General features: G+C 42.3%; 1 protein-coding gene across 2 annotated transcripts in view; it reads right to left on the reverse strand.

The window, feature by feature from the left end:
* Positions 1-1667: 1667 nt before the first annotated feature.
* The window catches only part of CFAP53 (cilia and flagella associated protein 53), a 38889-nt gene continuing 23427 nt past the window's right edge, over positions 1668-17129 (reverse strand). For both annotated transcript variants that reach the window (XM_004059420.5, XM_019013936.4), the window contains exons 7-8: positions 12989-13091; positions 1668-2002 (exon numbers count right to left, since the gene is read on the reverse strand). In XM_004059420.5, the coding sequence (XP_004059468.3) occupies positions 1774-2002; positions 12989-13091 (332 nt within the window). In that variant the 3' untranslated portion in view covers positions 1668-1773. The remainder of the gene's footprint in view (positions 2003-12988; positions 13092-17129) is intronic.

Genomic DNA, 17129 nt, shown 5'->3' on the forward strand with positions numbered 1-17129 from the left:
TTTTCTATTGCTGCCTAATGATATACCCCAAAACTTAGTTGCTTAAACCACAATAAACGTTTGTTGTCAGTTTCTGTGGGTTGGAAATCAGGAACACCTTGGCTGAGCAGTCTGGCTCAGAGTCTCTAATGAAATTGCAGTCAAGTTGTCAGCCAGGGCTGTAGTCATCTGAATGCCTAACTGGTGCTGGAGGATCTTCCGAGGTTGCTCGTGCACATGGCTGGCATGCTATGCTGCCTTTTGGTGGGAGGCTTCAATGTCTCCCCACACGGGCCTCTTTGAAGGCCTTCTTGAACATCCTATCCTTACCAGCATAAGTGACTGACTGTGCTGCAGTGTCTTTTATGACCTAGTCTTGGAAGTTATACCCTGTTCTGTTGGTCCCACAGATCAGCCACGATTCAGGGAGGTTGGACATAAATACAGAAGAAAATCATGGGGAGTCATCTTGGAGGCTGGCTACCACACTACCACCACCTCTTACTTGGATTATTGCAATCACTTAACATTCTTTTTTTCTTTTTTGAGACAGAGTCTCACTCTGTCACCCATGCTGCAGTGCAGTGGCGCAATCTCGGCTCACTGCAACCTCCGTCTCCTGGACTCAAGCGATTTTCTTGCCTCAGCCTCCCAAGTAGCTGGGATTATAGGCACACAGCACCACGCCTGCTAATTTTTGTATTTTTAGTAGAGGCAGGGTTTCATCATGTTGGTCAGGCTGGCCTCGATCTCCTGACCTCAAGTGATCCACCTGCCTTGGCCTCCCAGACTATTGGGATTACAGGTGTGAGCCACCATGCCTGGCTGCAATCACTTAACATGCTTGTTTCTGTCTCCCTGATGTCTATCCTAGACATAGCAGCCAGCAACCCTCTTATATCATATTGTGTTGCTCCTCTCTTGAAAACCCTGTAATAGCTTCCTTTAGTGAAGGAAAAGCCAGCCTTTACCGTGGTTCCAAGGCCTCACATCATCTGGCCCCAACTACCTTTCTGATTAATCTCTTTTCACTCACTCTACTCCAGCACAAATATTATGCCTCAAATGCACTCAGCAGGCTTCTGCCCAAGGGACCTTGCGCTGGCTTTTTCCTCTGCCTTAGATAATTACCCTGCAGATAATCCATGGCTAGTTCATTCAAACCTCTCTTCAAGTATCAGCTGCTCAGAGAGGCCTTTTCTGACCATCACATATAAAATGAAACAGCACACCTGCCACTTCCAGTTTATGGCACTTAACACTTATTCCCTGTTTCCTCCACTAGCATCTAAGCTCAACAAGAGCAAGGGGTATGTTTTGTTTTTGCTGAAGTCTTAGGATCTAGAATAGTGCCTGACCCATGGGAGACACTGAAAACATTTGTTTAATGACTAAATAGGTGGGTTAATGAAAGTGGCTGTTAATTCCAGTTCTGCCTATAAAAATGCTCTCATCACACTGAATTATGTATATGAGAGAGAAGAGAAAGGAAGGAAGAAGAAACGGGCATATGGGTAGATAGTTGTCAGCAAATGGAGCTAGTCATAAGTGAGTTAAAAAAGGAGGCAAAGGGGGCAGGAAAATAACATGAGATTAAGTAGATCATTTGGATTTGTAAGTCTGTGAACTCCAAAATAGGCACAGGTTTATTCAAAGGAAGAAAATTATGTTCAATTAATTACACAAACTCAAGGAAAAAAACAAAAGTTTATCCAGGAGTTAAAAGAAGCATACAAGCATACTGTAGTTAAAAATATTAAAAGACCAAGAAAAGATATATCGATGCTCACAGAACTACGGTGGAAGCTTACTGGGGCATGCCTTGCGCATGGGATGAATGTTTTGAGGCAGCACTTGATGGGTGGACAGGACCTCCTGGACCTTGTCCAAACACATCTTGTTTGCTGCTATACCTGCTTCAAACTCTCGGTGTTTCTCTTCCTTCTCTGCTTCTTGGGACTGCTGCTGGTAGGCGATTTGCATCTGAAGTTGCTTCCTGTACTCCTGGGCTAAACGTTGGCGTCTAAAGTATTAGAAATGTCAAAGCATAAAATTATAAAAGTAAGCATTTAGATTTATTCAGAGCATTACAATTAAAATATAATTTGTAAAGTCAAATTAAATTCCCATTAAAATCAGGGTGAGTGGAGAAGAAATAGATGAAAAACTCAATAATGGGTTTCTCACGTAATAATCATTAATATAATCCTAGGACAAATATTGATTTTAGAGAGGAAATGCTTCTTCCCTGCTCGTAATGTTCACTGCTATGTGGTAATGGTCCTTGGTTTGCCTCCATCCCTTCCCTTACTCTTCTCTATGGGTAAAATTGGAGAGGATAAGCAAACTGCTCAATTCAACTTTTCTCCTTTTTTTTTTTGAGACGGAGTCTCGCTCTGTCACCCAGGCTGGAGCACAGTTGCGTGATCTCAGCTCACTGCAAACTTTGCCTCCCGGGTTGAAGCAATTCTCTGCCTCAGCCACCCAAGCAGCTGGGATTACAGGCGTCCGCCACCACACCTGGCTAATTTTTGTATTTTTAGTAGAGATGAGGTTTCATCATTTTGGCCAGGCTGATCTCAAACTCCTGACCTCAAGTGATCTGCCCGCCTCAGCCTCCCAAAGTGCTGGGATTACAGGCGTGAGCCACCACACCTGGCCAGCTTTTCCCCTTTCATCTCGGAGGCTGCTCTGCCTGTTTTCTGCTCTGCTGTAGATCAAAGGGCCACATCCCCGCACAAGAGGCCTGCAGTGATCTCATGCTGCTGGGGACTGGGTGGGTAAGTTAGCCTTATCTTATCATTCTGTTCAGTATTAACTAGATAATTTCTTGCATAAATAAGCCACATTTTAAAAATATGAGAGTTTTTTTATTTATAGTATAATTTTTATTGTAATAAAAAACACATTATGATGGGCATGGTGGCTCATGCATGTAATCCCAGCACTTGGGAGGCTGAGGTGGGTGGATCACCTGAGGTCAGGAGTTCGAGACCAGCCTGACCAACATGGAGAAACTCCGTCTCTACTAAAAATACAAAAATTAGCTGGGCATGGTGGTACATGCCTGTAATCCCAGCTACTCAGGACGCTGAGGCAGGAGAATCACTTGAACCCAGGAGGCGGAGGTTGCAGTGAGCCAAGACTGCGCCATTGCACTCCAGCCTGGGTAACAAGAGTCAAACTCCATCTCAAAAACAAACAAACAAACAAAAAACAAAACAAAAAAATTACATAGGTCATACACCTAATAATTCCAGCACCTTAGGAGGCCAAGACAGGAGGATCACAGGAGTTTGAGACCAGCCTGGGAAACACAGGGAGACCTGATCTGTACAAAAAAATAAAAAACTAGCCAGGCATGGTGGCATGTGCCTGTAGTCCCAGCTGAAGTGGGTGGATTTTCTGAGCCCAGAAGGTTGAGGTTTCAGTGAGCCATGATCACACTACTGCACCCCAGCCTGGGCAACAGAGCAAGACCTTGTCAAAAAACAAAAACAAAAACAAACAAACAAACAAAACCCACATAACAAATTTAGATCTTAACCATTTTTAAGTGTACAGTTCAGTAGTTAAGTCTCCATATTGTTGTAAAAGAGATCTCCAGAACTTTTTCATCTTGCAAATCTGAAACTCCCCTCCCGTCTCTCCTCCCCACAACCCCTGGTAACCACCATTCTACTTTAAGTTTCTATAAATCTGACTACTTTATATGTCTCATAAAAGTAGAATCATACAGTATTTGTCTTTTTGTGACTGGCTTATTTCACTTAGCATAATGTCCTCCAGGTTCATCCATACTGTGGCATATGACAGGATTTCCTTGCTTTTTAAGGCTGAAAAATATTCCATCATAAATATATACCATGTTTTGTTTATCTATTCATTTCATTAATAGACCCTTGGGTTGCTTCTACCTCTTGAATACTGTGAATAGTGCTATGAATATTTCTGTGCAAATATCTCTTCAAGACCCTGCTTTTAATTTTTTGGACATATACCAAGAAGTGGGTTGCTGGATTATGTAGTAGTTTTAATATTAATTTTTTGGAGGAAACTCCATACTGTTTTCCATAATGGTTATATAATTTTACAATTTATAAGCCACATTTTTTTCTTTGTAGTTTCTTTCTTTTTTTTTTCTTTTTCTTTTTTTTTTTTTTAGACAGGGTCTCACTCTTGTCACCCAGGCTGGAGTACACTACTGGCACAATCACACAATCATGGCTCACTGCAGCTTCAACCTCCCAGGTTCAGGTGATCCTCCCACCTCAGCATCCCAGGTATTTGGGACTATAGGTGCACACAACCACACCCAGCTAATTTTTTTGTTGTTGTTGTATTTTTTTAGAGACAGAGTTACACCATGTTGCACAGGCCGGTCTCAAACTCCTGGGTTCAAGAGATCCACCCACCTTGGCCTCCCAAAGTGGTGGGATTACAGGCATGACCCACCATGCCTGGCCTCTTTGTAGTTTCAATGGCTAGAAATATAAGCCACATTTTGAATATCAGCTGTGGTATATACTAAGAATTATATTTGATCTTTGTTCCTAGTTCTTGGCACAGAGCTCCTACAACTCTTGTAATTTCCTGAGTGATAAAAGTATCTTTTGTAATTCATAGGAACACCCGATTTTATGCTAATAAGCTGACTTAGGGTAGGGCCCCTGGGTGGCCTCAGGATGGGGTTGGTCACTAGAAAGACCAAGTGGTGAGGGGGTTAGGACTTTCAGCCCCACCCACTGACCTCTTGAGAGGCGAAGGTGGGGGCTGGAGATGAAGCTCTAAAAACTCTTGAACAAGGATGTTCTGAGGGCATCTGTGATGGTGACACAGGGAAGTGCTGAAAGGATGGTGCACCCGCAGAGAGCACGGAAGCACCTATGCTTCTCTTCCAGTTGGCTGTTCCTGAGTTGTGTCCATTGTGATAAACTGGTAAACATAAGTCAAATGTGTTCCTGATTTCTCTGAGCAATTCTAGCAAACTGTTGAACCTGAGGAGGAGGTCGTGGGAACCCCCAATTTATAGCTGGTTGATCAGAAGGTGGTCTGGGACTAGCATCTGGTGTCTGAAGTGGCAGCAGTTTTGTGGGACTAAGCCCTTACCCTGAGGGGTCTATACTAACTCTGGGTAGTTACTATCAGAACTGAATTGAATTCTTGGACACCCAGTTGGGGTCTGGAGAATCAGAGAATTTGTTGTTGGGGTCAGAAAACACTCCATCAACTTTTATCAGAAATAAAGATAATAGAATTTTATCAGAAATAAAGATAATGTGGATACCCCTCTATGGCAGATTCTATTTTCCAAAGATGGCCACAGTACTGTCTCCCTCCCCATATGTGTATCCTAATTAGGGAAAAGGAATCAGTCTGGCGGAACCAGGATAAAGCAAAGAGATAAAGCAGATAAGCTATAGGTCTGCCTTTGTTCATGGCCCAGGACATATAACCCTCCTGTGCAGATAACATACAAAACTCACAAACTTCCTGCTTATCATCAAATGCTTTGATTTATCGTCAAACACCTCGGCTGACAGAAGAATGCAAGTTAGCTCCCTGCTACCTTGGTGTTATCAAGTAGCCCAAGAACCATCCTATAAAATCTTCGGCAAGCCTTTGTTTCCTGGCAGTCAGCTCCTCTCTTGCTGGCTGCCCATTGCTTTCTTGCACTGAGTTTTCCTACTTTCTCTAATAAATCTGCCTTTCTTTACCTACAACTGTCTTGGTAAATTCTTTTACCCCTGCACCACTGACCCAGATAGTCACTGCTCACCCACATTTTGGTAGCCTGTATGGGAAACTCTCTCCTTATGAGGAACCCTCTGGCCTCTCTCTTTCCCTTTCCCAACTTAGGAACCTCAGTGGACAGTATCTACGCAGAGAGACAATTGTAGGTCTCTAGCTGGAGCTACCTACACTCCTGTGGGACTGAAAGGTATCCGTGTGGAAGCATCTAACTACCACCTGTTCAGGTGAGGGACCTGAGTTTACTTTCTCTTTTCAGCCTTTCAGCAGCTGGCTTTTAGTAGCTCTTTGGCAACTGACAGTAACCAGCTGTGGCTACTATCCGGTGTTGCCTGAAGGCCAAATAGCCACCTGGCCTGGAAGAGAGGAAGGCTTCCTCCTATATTCTCTGGTCAGAAGTCCCTAATCCCTACGTGTGATGCGACTGGCAGCAGAAGCTCATTCAGAGCAAATTCACACATTTTGGGTGACTCAGACACTCTCTTTCTCACTCTGAATCCTCCTGTGGAGTCAGCCAGCCATTCTGTCCCAGATGTTGCTAAATCAGGTGATCTCAGACAGCCTCAGAACCATGAGTTTTCCCTTACCCACCCCCTCTCCTGGGCCAACACAGGCAGAGTCCTCCCTTCACCCATTTTCCTTGTACCTGGACTGGCCATCCAGCATAAGGCCCCTGAGTGGCCAAGGGGACTTTCTTAATAGGTGGGACACCCCTTTAGAAAGTGCACCGCAAGTTCCTCAGTAGACCTAAGTGGAACTGCTTTTCATCTTGGCTGGACATCCTGAGAGAAAGTGCAGTTTGTGCCCCTGAGTGGCACCATCCCCAAGCAGCATGTTTTCTAGTCCCACCATGGGACAAACCCCATCTATTCCTTCAGACTCACTTCTGGGTTGTATCCTAAAACATTAAGACAAATTTAACCCTCAAACCCTCAAAAAGAAATGTCTAATTTCTTGTGTAACACAGCATGGCCCCTATGTAGAAAACCATCAAATTAGCCTCCTGAGTCCTTCACAACTGACAGCAGAATAAGGAGGACAGGGCTAAGAAGAAAGAAAAATGCAGAGGCAAGAGACACTCTCAACTGTTGGCTGCTTTACAAGCCCCAGCCCCCTCCAGGTTTCCCTAAAAATACATTCCTTCAGATAACTGCCATCAGTGCAAAACGCCAGGTTACTAAAAGGCAGAGTGCCCCAATGGAATAAATTTTAAAAGCCCTGCCTGGCTTACTCTCTCTGCCACAAGCTCAGCCACTGGAAAAAAAAAGACTGCCCTGATGACCAAAGGGCCCCCAGGACAGAATCTCAACCCCTAATGGCCTTATGCTAAACAGGCTCTCTGCTCTGTCTGGAAACAGCTCACCTTAACTGATAACTTGCAAAGTTGGGAAGAATTTGTCCCACACCTTGTAGGTCTGGGGTGCTAATGCTGTCCCTGGCGGGAGATAAACAAAAGTGGCAGGGGAACTGACCTTGCACTGTGCAGTGGCTGGAAGGCTCACAAGCCCTCCTGTAAAGCCTGACCTTTTCCTCTCCATTCCTTCCTTTTCTTTTTCTCTTTTTCTGTTCAATCCAGGGGTCCAGCCTTAAAAGGGAAAGACAGTTTCTAATATCCTAACCCCTGATTTTGTCATTCTCTTTAAAACTCCAGCTGGTTACATATTATGGTACATTTTAAACTAATGGGCAAACTACAACAAGAAAAAGTCAGAGCTCCAATGGTTAACCTGCACTATGAAGTTAAGTGAAGTCTTCTATAGCTCTCTCTCTTCCTTTTTTTCTGCCTGCTTTAAATCTGCTGTTACTAAGGTCCTGGTGCTGAGATAAAACTCATTCTTTGTGGTCTAATTAGAATGCAAACATCGAAAACTCATTTAAAGTTAAAGAAAAAAAGGTAAAAGAGGTTTTGTTCAAACAACCCAGAATTTTTAAACCTCCCTTAAAAATAAAAATAAAAAAATAAATCCAACACCTCCTTTAGACCTTACTCTTAAGGCTGACTCTTTTTATTCAATTCTACTACAGGCTTTCAGTAATTATCCAACTGCCTCACTTAAGCAGCGTCACCCTCTTAATATTGATGCTTTTATAAGGGAGGTAGTTTACGACTGCTATTTGCAAGCGGACTTCCAAGATTACCACCCAGATGAAATTTTTTTTATATTTGTCCTAGTAATGTCATTTACCCCCACACCACATCAGTGTGCTAAGGTACTAGGTGTTTGGTTAACTGTTTTTCTCATATTCTTTACAGCCCTTCTTCTCGCCTGTCTCCCTGAGTTTACTACATATTGTCATTTTCCTTAAAAATGGCTTTTTTTTAATTCTATCATGGCTAACTATTGCCTCCATGGCTGGAGCCAGGCACTTACTCCTCCCAGTAATATTTCAGGTTGCTAACATAACACACAGCACTAACTTCTGGATATGCCCATGCGGACAGGCACTCAAAGATAACATTATATCCTAGCAGTCCAACTATCCATAGAAGAAATTACTAACAAGCCTGATACTCTGGATTCAACTACACCATTTACACACACCAAAAACACAGGTTTAGGAGGGGAGCCTAGGCCAATTGATTCCTCGTGGCAATCATCCACTGTCACGGAGCAGATTGGGAAGGCACCAGAGATGGCCTGTAAGGTTCACCTCTGCATCAGAAAATCCGAGGGATCTGGCCCTTTTATAGGCACTTGTAAGGCTCACCTCTGCATCAGAAACTCCAAAGGGTCTGGCCCTTTCCTAGGGTGTTTAACATAAGCCCATTGTAATTACACCCTCAACTATAATCAAACACACCAGGAATGGAAGCCATATGACAACAATGACAAGTTCACTGTGTACCTCTGCAGGTTTTCTCTATGGTGGGGAAACAACAAAGTTAATGCCAGCAAAATTTATAGTGATCCCTTTATGCCTATAAACAGTTCAGCTACTGGGATAGAATATATAGGAATAGGGGTTGAGATTGGACAACTTCTCAACCTCACTAATACATCTACAACTTTCTCTTGATTTTCCATTATCTCATTAATGTTTAAAAATCTTGTCTGCCAGGCCCCACATTCATATAACACAAGTAAAACTTTTCCCCCCTTATGCATGAATGACTATTTTCTAGGTAACCACCCAGCCACATTTGATCCCTGGGGACCATGGGATCCCTCTATTTATGCAAATTATACTGGAATCCAAACTAACCACACCTATGCCTGGTTACAAGGTCCCTCCTCAGGAGTTTCTTTAAAAGGAACTGGGCTCTTCTTTTTATGTGGATCCAACATTTTTCCAGCCTTGCCTATTAAATGGAGAGGACGTGCACTATAGTTGCAGCAATACCTGGAGTACATATATATAACTCCTTAGACTTTATAACCTCTGGCCAAGTTCCAAATTTGTGATCCTTCCTAAGTTGGGCCCTTCAAAGGCCATCAGAAGAAAGGAAACAGAAACGGGATTTAATCAACCTTCCATCATTTGGCATCCTCACCACTGATGATCCCATTATAGAGAGGAATGGTCTAGGACATTCTGTTGCCCATGCAGTCTTTTGGTTTGCAGGTATACCCATGCTTGAGTGCAGCATTTGTAATATCACCATCTTAGTCCAGCAATCTTGAGAAGCTAAAGTCATGGTCATCAAGGCCCAATAACGGTCCTAAATTCATTGGCAGGGGTTGTCTTGCAAAACTGATGTGCTGTGGATGTGCTTAATGCTGAGGCATGAGGCACCTGCATGCTGTTAAATGAAACTTGTTGCTCTTACATCAATACCTCAGGTCAGGTAGAAAAAAACTTTAGAAAAGATAAAAGAAGACATCAAAGTATTAGAGGGCCCTCAAAAAGGAGTTCCTGAAGATTCCTTTCTGGCACAGCTATTTCAAAGTTTCTCCAGCTGGGTTTGGCTATGGGTTGCCCTACTTCTCCCATCTATAATAAAGCTCATATTGGCTGGGTGCGGTGGCTCACACCTGTAATCCCAGCACTTTGGGAGGCTGAGGCAGGTGGATCACCTAAGGTCAGGAGTTTGAGACCAGCCTGGCCAATATGGTGAAACCCTGTCTCTACTAAAAAATACAAAAATTAGCTGGGCGTGGTGGCGTGCACCTGTAACCCCAGCTACTTGGGAGGCTGAGGCAGGAGAATCACTTGAACCTGGGGAGGCAGAGGTTGCAGTGAGCTGGGATCATGCCACTGCATTCCAGCCTTGACAAGAGCGAAATTCTGTCTCAAAAAATAATAATAACAGTAAGATTCATATTACTTTATTTGTGCCATGTATTGTTAATGCAGTATCTTGTTTTGTGATTTCTAGAATACAACAATTTCAAACCAAAATGTTACCACAGTGAGGGTATCAGCCACTTATAGAACTCCATGACTCTCCTTTGGATGCAACAGGACAATATTTTAGGCTGCAAATGCTGTTCCCCCATGGTCCCACAGCCATCCTGCCCAATTTAATTCCCAACCCAAGGATTTAGGTCCATGTAACCTCCTGATCAACTAACAATCCTAGGTCAGGCAAACTATACACCCCTGGTGGGCAAGAAGCAGTTGGAAGATGAGACCTTCATCCACATGCCAAAGATTTGTCATTGTTGCTCTGTTGGGGGAAATGTAGAATCCTATTTAGGTAAAAGGAGTCAGGCTGGTGGAACCAGGATAAAGCAGAGATAAAGCAGTAAGCTATAGGTCTGCCTTTTTTCATAGCCCAGGACATATAGCCCTCCTGTGCAGATAACATACAAAACTCACAAACTTCTGCTTAACATCAAATGCTTCGATTTATCATCAAACACCTCGGCTGACAGAAGAATGCAAGTTAGCCCCCTGCTACCTTGGTGTTATCAAGTAGCCCAAGAACCATCCTATAAAATCTCTGGCAAGCCTTTGTTTCCTGGCAGTCAGCTCCTCTCTTGCTGGCTGCCCATTGCTTTCTTGCACTGAATTTTCCTACTTTCTCTAATTAATCTGCCTGTACCTACAACTGTCTTGGTAAATTCTTTTACCCCCATGCCACCAGCCTAGTTATGCTCTTCAGCAATGCGAACCTCTACTACCCTGTCAAGAAGTGGAGCTTCTATCTCCATCTCCTTGAATCAGGATGGGCCCTGTAACTACTTTTATGACCAATAGAATATGGCAGAAGTAATGCTATGCCAGTCCCAGGTGTAGCTCTTAACTGGCCTGGCAGCTGCTTCTTCCTAGCTCTTGGAATACTTGCTATTGGAACTCTCCCTCTCAAAACAAGCCACCATACTGTGAGAAATCCAAATCACATGGAGAGCCCACACATAGGGGTTCCAGGTGACAACTAAAACTCCTAGTTGATAACTGAGATCCCTGACTACAGTCAGCATACACTGCCAGCTATATGAGTAGGTGTCCTAGGTTGAGCCTTCAGATGAATATATAGCCTCAGTCACGTGGATCTGACTTCAACGACATGAGATGTTCCGAGCAAGAACTACCTAGGTGAGCCGTGTTGACCCACAGAATCATAAGAGATAATCATAAATTGCTTTAAACCACACATTTCAGGGTGTTTTGTTATGTAGCAATAGGTAACTGTAATACCTCTGCCCATAATTTTTTCCTTATCTCCCCACCAATTCAGAAGTTTAGCAGGGAAGAGATGTGATATTTATTGAGTCCTCACAAATCTCCAACAGAAGACTTTTTAAAAATGAGAAAGAGGCCAGGCGCAGTGGCTCACGCCTGTAATCCCAGCAGTTTGGGAGTCCGAGGTGGGTGGATCACGAGGTCAGGAGTTCAAGGCCAGCCTGGCCAAGGTGGTGAAACCCTGTCTCTACTAAAAATAATAAAAATTAGCCAGGCATGGTGGTGCATGCCTGTAATCCTAGGTATTCGAGAGGCTGAGGCAGAGAATTGCTTGAATCCGGGAGTCGGAGATTGCAGTAAGCCGAGATTACACCACCGCACTCCAGCCTAGGTGACAGAGCAAGACTCCATCTCAAAAAAAAACAAATATATATATATATATACATGCACACACATATATACACACACACACACACACATACACTCACACACACATATATACATATGAGAAGGAAAGATTTCCACAGCAGAGGCAGTAGCAGGAATTCAGAACGGTAGGCCAGATGTTGTTGTTTATGACCCCAAAGTGAGAATAAGATCAGGCACATTAACCATACTCTTTCTAGAGAGAGAAGAGCTAATTTCTATGCACCAAGTGTGAGTAAGTCAAAGGACAGGCCCCAGGAACAGGGAGGGTGACCAGTAATCAGAGAAGCCGGGTCCTCTTCCTCCACTACACTGGCTGCCTGATTTAGGTATCATGGCCACCAGTGGGAAGAGACTGCGATGGTGTAAGAAAAGCTGCAGGGAGGTAGCTGCCTGTTTCCCCCACCTGAGCCTGGTTGTGGTGATCAGAAGGACACTAACCAATCCCAGCCTAAGGCCTGTCAGAGGAAAGCAGTGGTATTTCCCAAAGCATCCAGAGTTTTCTAGTGCAGTAAGGCTAAACACGTCCTCCTAGGGACATTTGTATGGACTCCTGTCCCTATAAGCCATTCTACTAATCTAGCTGATTAGGCCAGCCTGCTTTTCAGGATTTGTTTCATGGAGGAAAAAAAATCTTCTTGCTATTTTATTAGGATGTAAGGTTGGTGCCTATTTTTTTAAGTGTTTCAAATTTATTTTATTTTTAAAGATATTCATCCAGCCTAATAACTTATGTGTATAATCATAATATACATAATGGCAATGGAATTTAATTTTACCAAGACAGTTGGTGCCTACTTTTACATGAAATTTTGTAAACTGCTTTGAGCGTCTAGAAGGACAAGTGTAATACTAATGTAAAATAATGTCAATAATGCATGAATTATGGCACATGGTCTTTATGTTGAAAATCTGTTTTAGTTTTTGTTTTTTTGAGACAGATCTTGCCTGTTGCCCAGGTTGGAGTGTAGTGGCACAATCATAGCTGCAGTGTTTAACTCCTGTACTCAAGTGATCTTCCACTTCAGCTCCCAAGTAGCTAGGACTACAGGTCTATGTCACCATATCTGGCTAGTTTTTATTTTTATTTTTTTGTAGAGATGAGATCTTGCTATACTGCCCAGGCTAATCTCAAACTCCTGGCTTCAAGCAATCCTCCTTCCTCAGCCTCCCAAAGTACTGGGATTACAGGTGTGAGCCACCATGGCTAGCCAAAAATCCATTTTTTAGGTAGCAAATGATGATACAGAAAACAAAATCATACCTTGCAAAATTCTCCTTCTCTTCACAGTTAAGTTCTTTAAGACTTTCATTTATGTGTTTCTGTTCCATAGCACGTTCTTCCTGTTCTTTAGCTTCTCGTTGCACTAAGAAAAGCAAAAGTAATTATATGTCAAATGACTTTCAGACAAGACTTGCCAACATGTTTCTGGGCACCAGAGTCATATTGTCTTCAGAAAGGCAGAGCTTAGAATCAAGGCTGGATCTTAGATTGATAAAGTAGAAGTACACATCTCAATTGAGAAATAAATTGGGTTTAGGCTCATATATGCTACAATCTACAGATTTTCTGTTAATCATTTTTCATTGAAAATCTATAATTACCCTTTTTCATACCAGATTACTAATGTTAAAATACTTCCTACTTTTCTCTCCTTGAAGACAAACAGTTCATTGCCATTCATATTAATAAGAGTTTATTATAAATAATTTATTATTTATTATATATTTATTATAAAATAAATATTATTTAAATATATAAAGCTCTTGGCTGGGCACAATGCCTCATGCCGGTAATCCCAGCATTTTGGGAGGCTGAGGCAGGTGGGTCACCTGAGGTCAGGAGTTCGAGACCAGCCCGGCCAAAATGGTGAAACCCCGTCTCTACTAAAAGTACAAAAATTAGCTGGGCATGGTGGTGCGTGCCTGTAATCTGAGCTGCTCAGGAGGCTGAGGCACAAGTGCCTAGATCGTGCCACTGCATTCCAGCCTGGGCGACAGAGTGAGACTCCGTCTCAATAAATAAATAAATAAATAAAGCTCTTGTAAGTTAAAAATATTTAAGCATCCCAATAGAAAAAAAAGACAAAGGAAACAGAGTTTACAAAATAATAAATACAACTGGCTAATATACATCTGAAATGTATATATCTTTGGTACCACAGTCTATTTCAGAAATTCATCTTAAACAACCAGATACAATCCAAAAATAACTATGTATGGAGACGGTAATCTGGTATTCTAAAATAACAGTAAAAAGATTAGAAACAATATAAAGGGTCATTGCTGTGTTTAAGTAAAATAAGTTACGGTCCGTTTTTATAACAGATTTGTAGGCAGTCATTACAAATCTTATAATTGACAAAAAAAGACTTAAAAATATTTTTGATAAGTGAAAAATATAGACCATAAAACAGTATATACTACATGATTCTAATTTGTGAAAGAAAATTATATATGTAGTAAAAATACTAGAAGAAAATACACAAAGCTGTGAATAGTAGCTATTCCTGGGTGGTAGAATTATGGTTGATTTTGTTTCCTTGTTTATAAATGGTCTCAATAAATTTTCCATGTTTTTTCAATATTTTCTATAACATTTATCACTTGTTAGATATGAGTTCTAAATTTATCTTCAAAGAATCAATATTTCAGTATGTTCAATTCTTTGCCTTCTACTTTTAAACTTAACTTCCTCATAAAGTGACCTTTTTTGATCAACTGCTCCACCCTGACTCATTCAGATCACCTGCCCCACCCTGACTCATTCAAATTACCTGCCCCACCCTGACTCATTCAGATTACCTGCTCCACCCTGACTCACTCTGATCACCTGCCCCACCCTGACTCATTCTGATCACCTGCCCCACCCTGATTCATTCAGATTACCTGCTCCACCCTAACTCATTCTGATTACCTGCTCCACCCTGACTCATTCCAATTACCTGCTCTGCCCTCATTCTCCACCCTGACTCATTCCATAACCATTTTTCCTGCCAAACCACTCACCCCATCACTCTCTTTAAATTAGCCAATCAGAATTAGTTTAGCCTGTGCAGTCCAATCCTAGCCAATAGCGGAATGACACAGCAGCAGGGGCCACGTGAGTCAGGAATAAGAACTTCTTCCCCTCCCTTGCCCAGATGTGCTCTCGCTATTGTTCGATCTGTGACTGAGCACCCTTTCTGCAGAAAGTAAAGATGGTCTTGCTGAGAGATCATCTCTCTCTGTGCTGACTTTTCCTCATGGCACTGATTGTCTATTTCTAACATCACTGATGAATATAAAAATCTTTTCAGCATATAAACTTTCTACGCAGTTTCTAAAAGTTCCATCTAATATTGGCTTAACAATTTTCTACTGCTATTATAATTCCTGGAGTGAAGAATTAATGAATGGGACCAGGATGAGCTTCCTCTTGCAAAGACCACTGGTGCGAAATCCAATGGTACCCTAACAAGAAATGTGTTTATTGCCGCTCTGGTCCATTGGGCTGGACATGGAAATGGCAGAAATCTGGAGGTGGAAATTCACCCTCTCAACAAACATCCTTCTGTGACCAAGCACTGCTTGAAGCTGAGGGAACATAGTGGCATACTGTAGTATAATAATAAGAGACATAATGTGGCTATAAGATTAATGGTAGCCATAAAGTTAACTTAAGCATCTCGCAGGGCTGACACTATGTATCACTTAGCAGTATGATGCAGCCTAGGCCAGGGATTTCCAAGAGACAAAGGTCATCTCAGCACAGATGTAACTTTCAGAAACCTTAAAACAAAGCTTACCCTTACAAGAATAGCTTAAACTCCCTTTATGAAAGAAACACCTAGTAACCGATGTGGATTGAATGTAAGTATTAAAAAGGGGAAAGATTCTCCAAACTTTGAGTATGGTCTCCAAATAAAGACCCTCCTGGCCAGTTGGTCATCTGAGATGTGAGCAAGCCACAGTGCCCTGGAAAGAGGATTTATTTTAAATGGGAGAACACAGGGGGCCACTCAAGGCATGAGTCAATTGAGCTGGCATTGAAGGATATCTAGATTTCTCACGATCAAGAGCATCATAGGCAGAGACAACTACATAAACAAAGGTATAGCAGTGGGGGAACCAGCCCCGAATATTTCAACGTAGGTCCTTTCTATTTTCCCTAAGTGTCGGCCGGTCTGAGAAATAAAGAGAAAGAGTACAAAGAGAGAAATTTTATAGCTGGGCCTCTGGGATGTCATCACTTATTGGCAGGACCATGATGGCGACCTCAAGCCACAAAACCAGCAAGTTTTTTTTAGGGATTTTTGAAAGGGGAGGGGGTGTACGAACAGGGAGTAGGTCATAAGGATCACATGCTTCAAAGGGCCATAAAGATCACAAGGTGAAGGCAAAATTAGAATTACTGATAAGGGTCTGTGTCCCACTGTGCACACACTGTCTTGATAAACATCTTAATAGGAAACAGGGTTCGAGAGCAGAGGACCGGTCTGACTAGATTTCACCAGGCTGGAATTTCCCAATCTTAGTAAGCCTGAGGGTACTGCAGGAGACCAGGGCATATTTCAGTCCTTATCTCAACCGCGTAAGACAGACACTCCCAGAGCAGCTGTCTATAGACCTACCCCCAGGAATGCCTTCCTTCCCCAGGGCTATTCCTTGCTGGGAAAAGAATTCAGCAATATTTCTCCTACTCGCTTTCTGCAAGAAGAAAAATATGGCTCTATTCTGCCCAACCCCGCAGGCAGTCAGACCTTATGGTTATCTTTCCTTGTTCCCTGAAAATCGCTGTTATTCTGTTCTTTTTCAGGGTGCATTGATTTCATATTGTTCAAACACACGTTTTACAAACAATTTGTACAGTTAACGCAATCATCACAGGGTCCTGAGGTGACATACATCCTCAGCTTATGAAGATGACAGGATTAAGAGATTAAAGTAAGACAGGCATAAGAAATTATAAAAGTATTAATTTTGAGAACTAATAAATGTCCATGAAATCTTCACAATTTATGTTCTTCTGCCGTGGCTTCAGCCGGTCCCTCCATTCAGGGTCCCTGACTTCCCGAAACTGTATGGAGATAACTTTCAAAAGAAAAGAGGGACAGATACAAAGGACAAAGGGGAGCTGTATGTCTGTGCCCCACCTTCTCACTCTTCATTCTAATCACCAAGACATACAGTATTCAAATGACGTACTGTTCCTTTAACCTTAAGAACTTCTCCCCTGTGACTGATTGGAATCTGCCGGTCTCTTCATATATATCCAATTAGATAAGATTTGCAAAAACAGGCCTCTTGCCTTCATCCTTTTTGCATCCCTCATGGTGTTTTACATAATAAGTATTATGGTTGTTAGTATTTTGGTTGTTACTTAAATTGAATTAAGGGCAAGCTATAATATAACTGTAATTCAG

This window comes from Gorilla gorilla, chromosome 17 (assembly GCF_029281585.2).
Source record: "Gorilla gorilla gorilla isolate KB3781 chromosome 17, NHGRI_mGorGor1-v2.1_pri, whole genome shotgun sequence".
Classification (NCBI taxonomy): domain Eukaryota; kingdom Metazoa; phylum Chordata; class Mammalia; order Primates; family Hominidae; genus Gorilla; species Gorilla gorilla.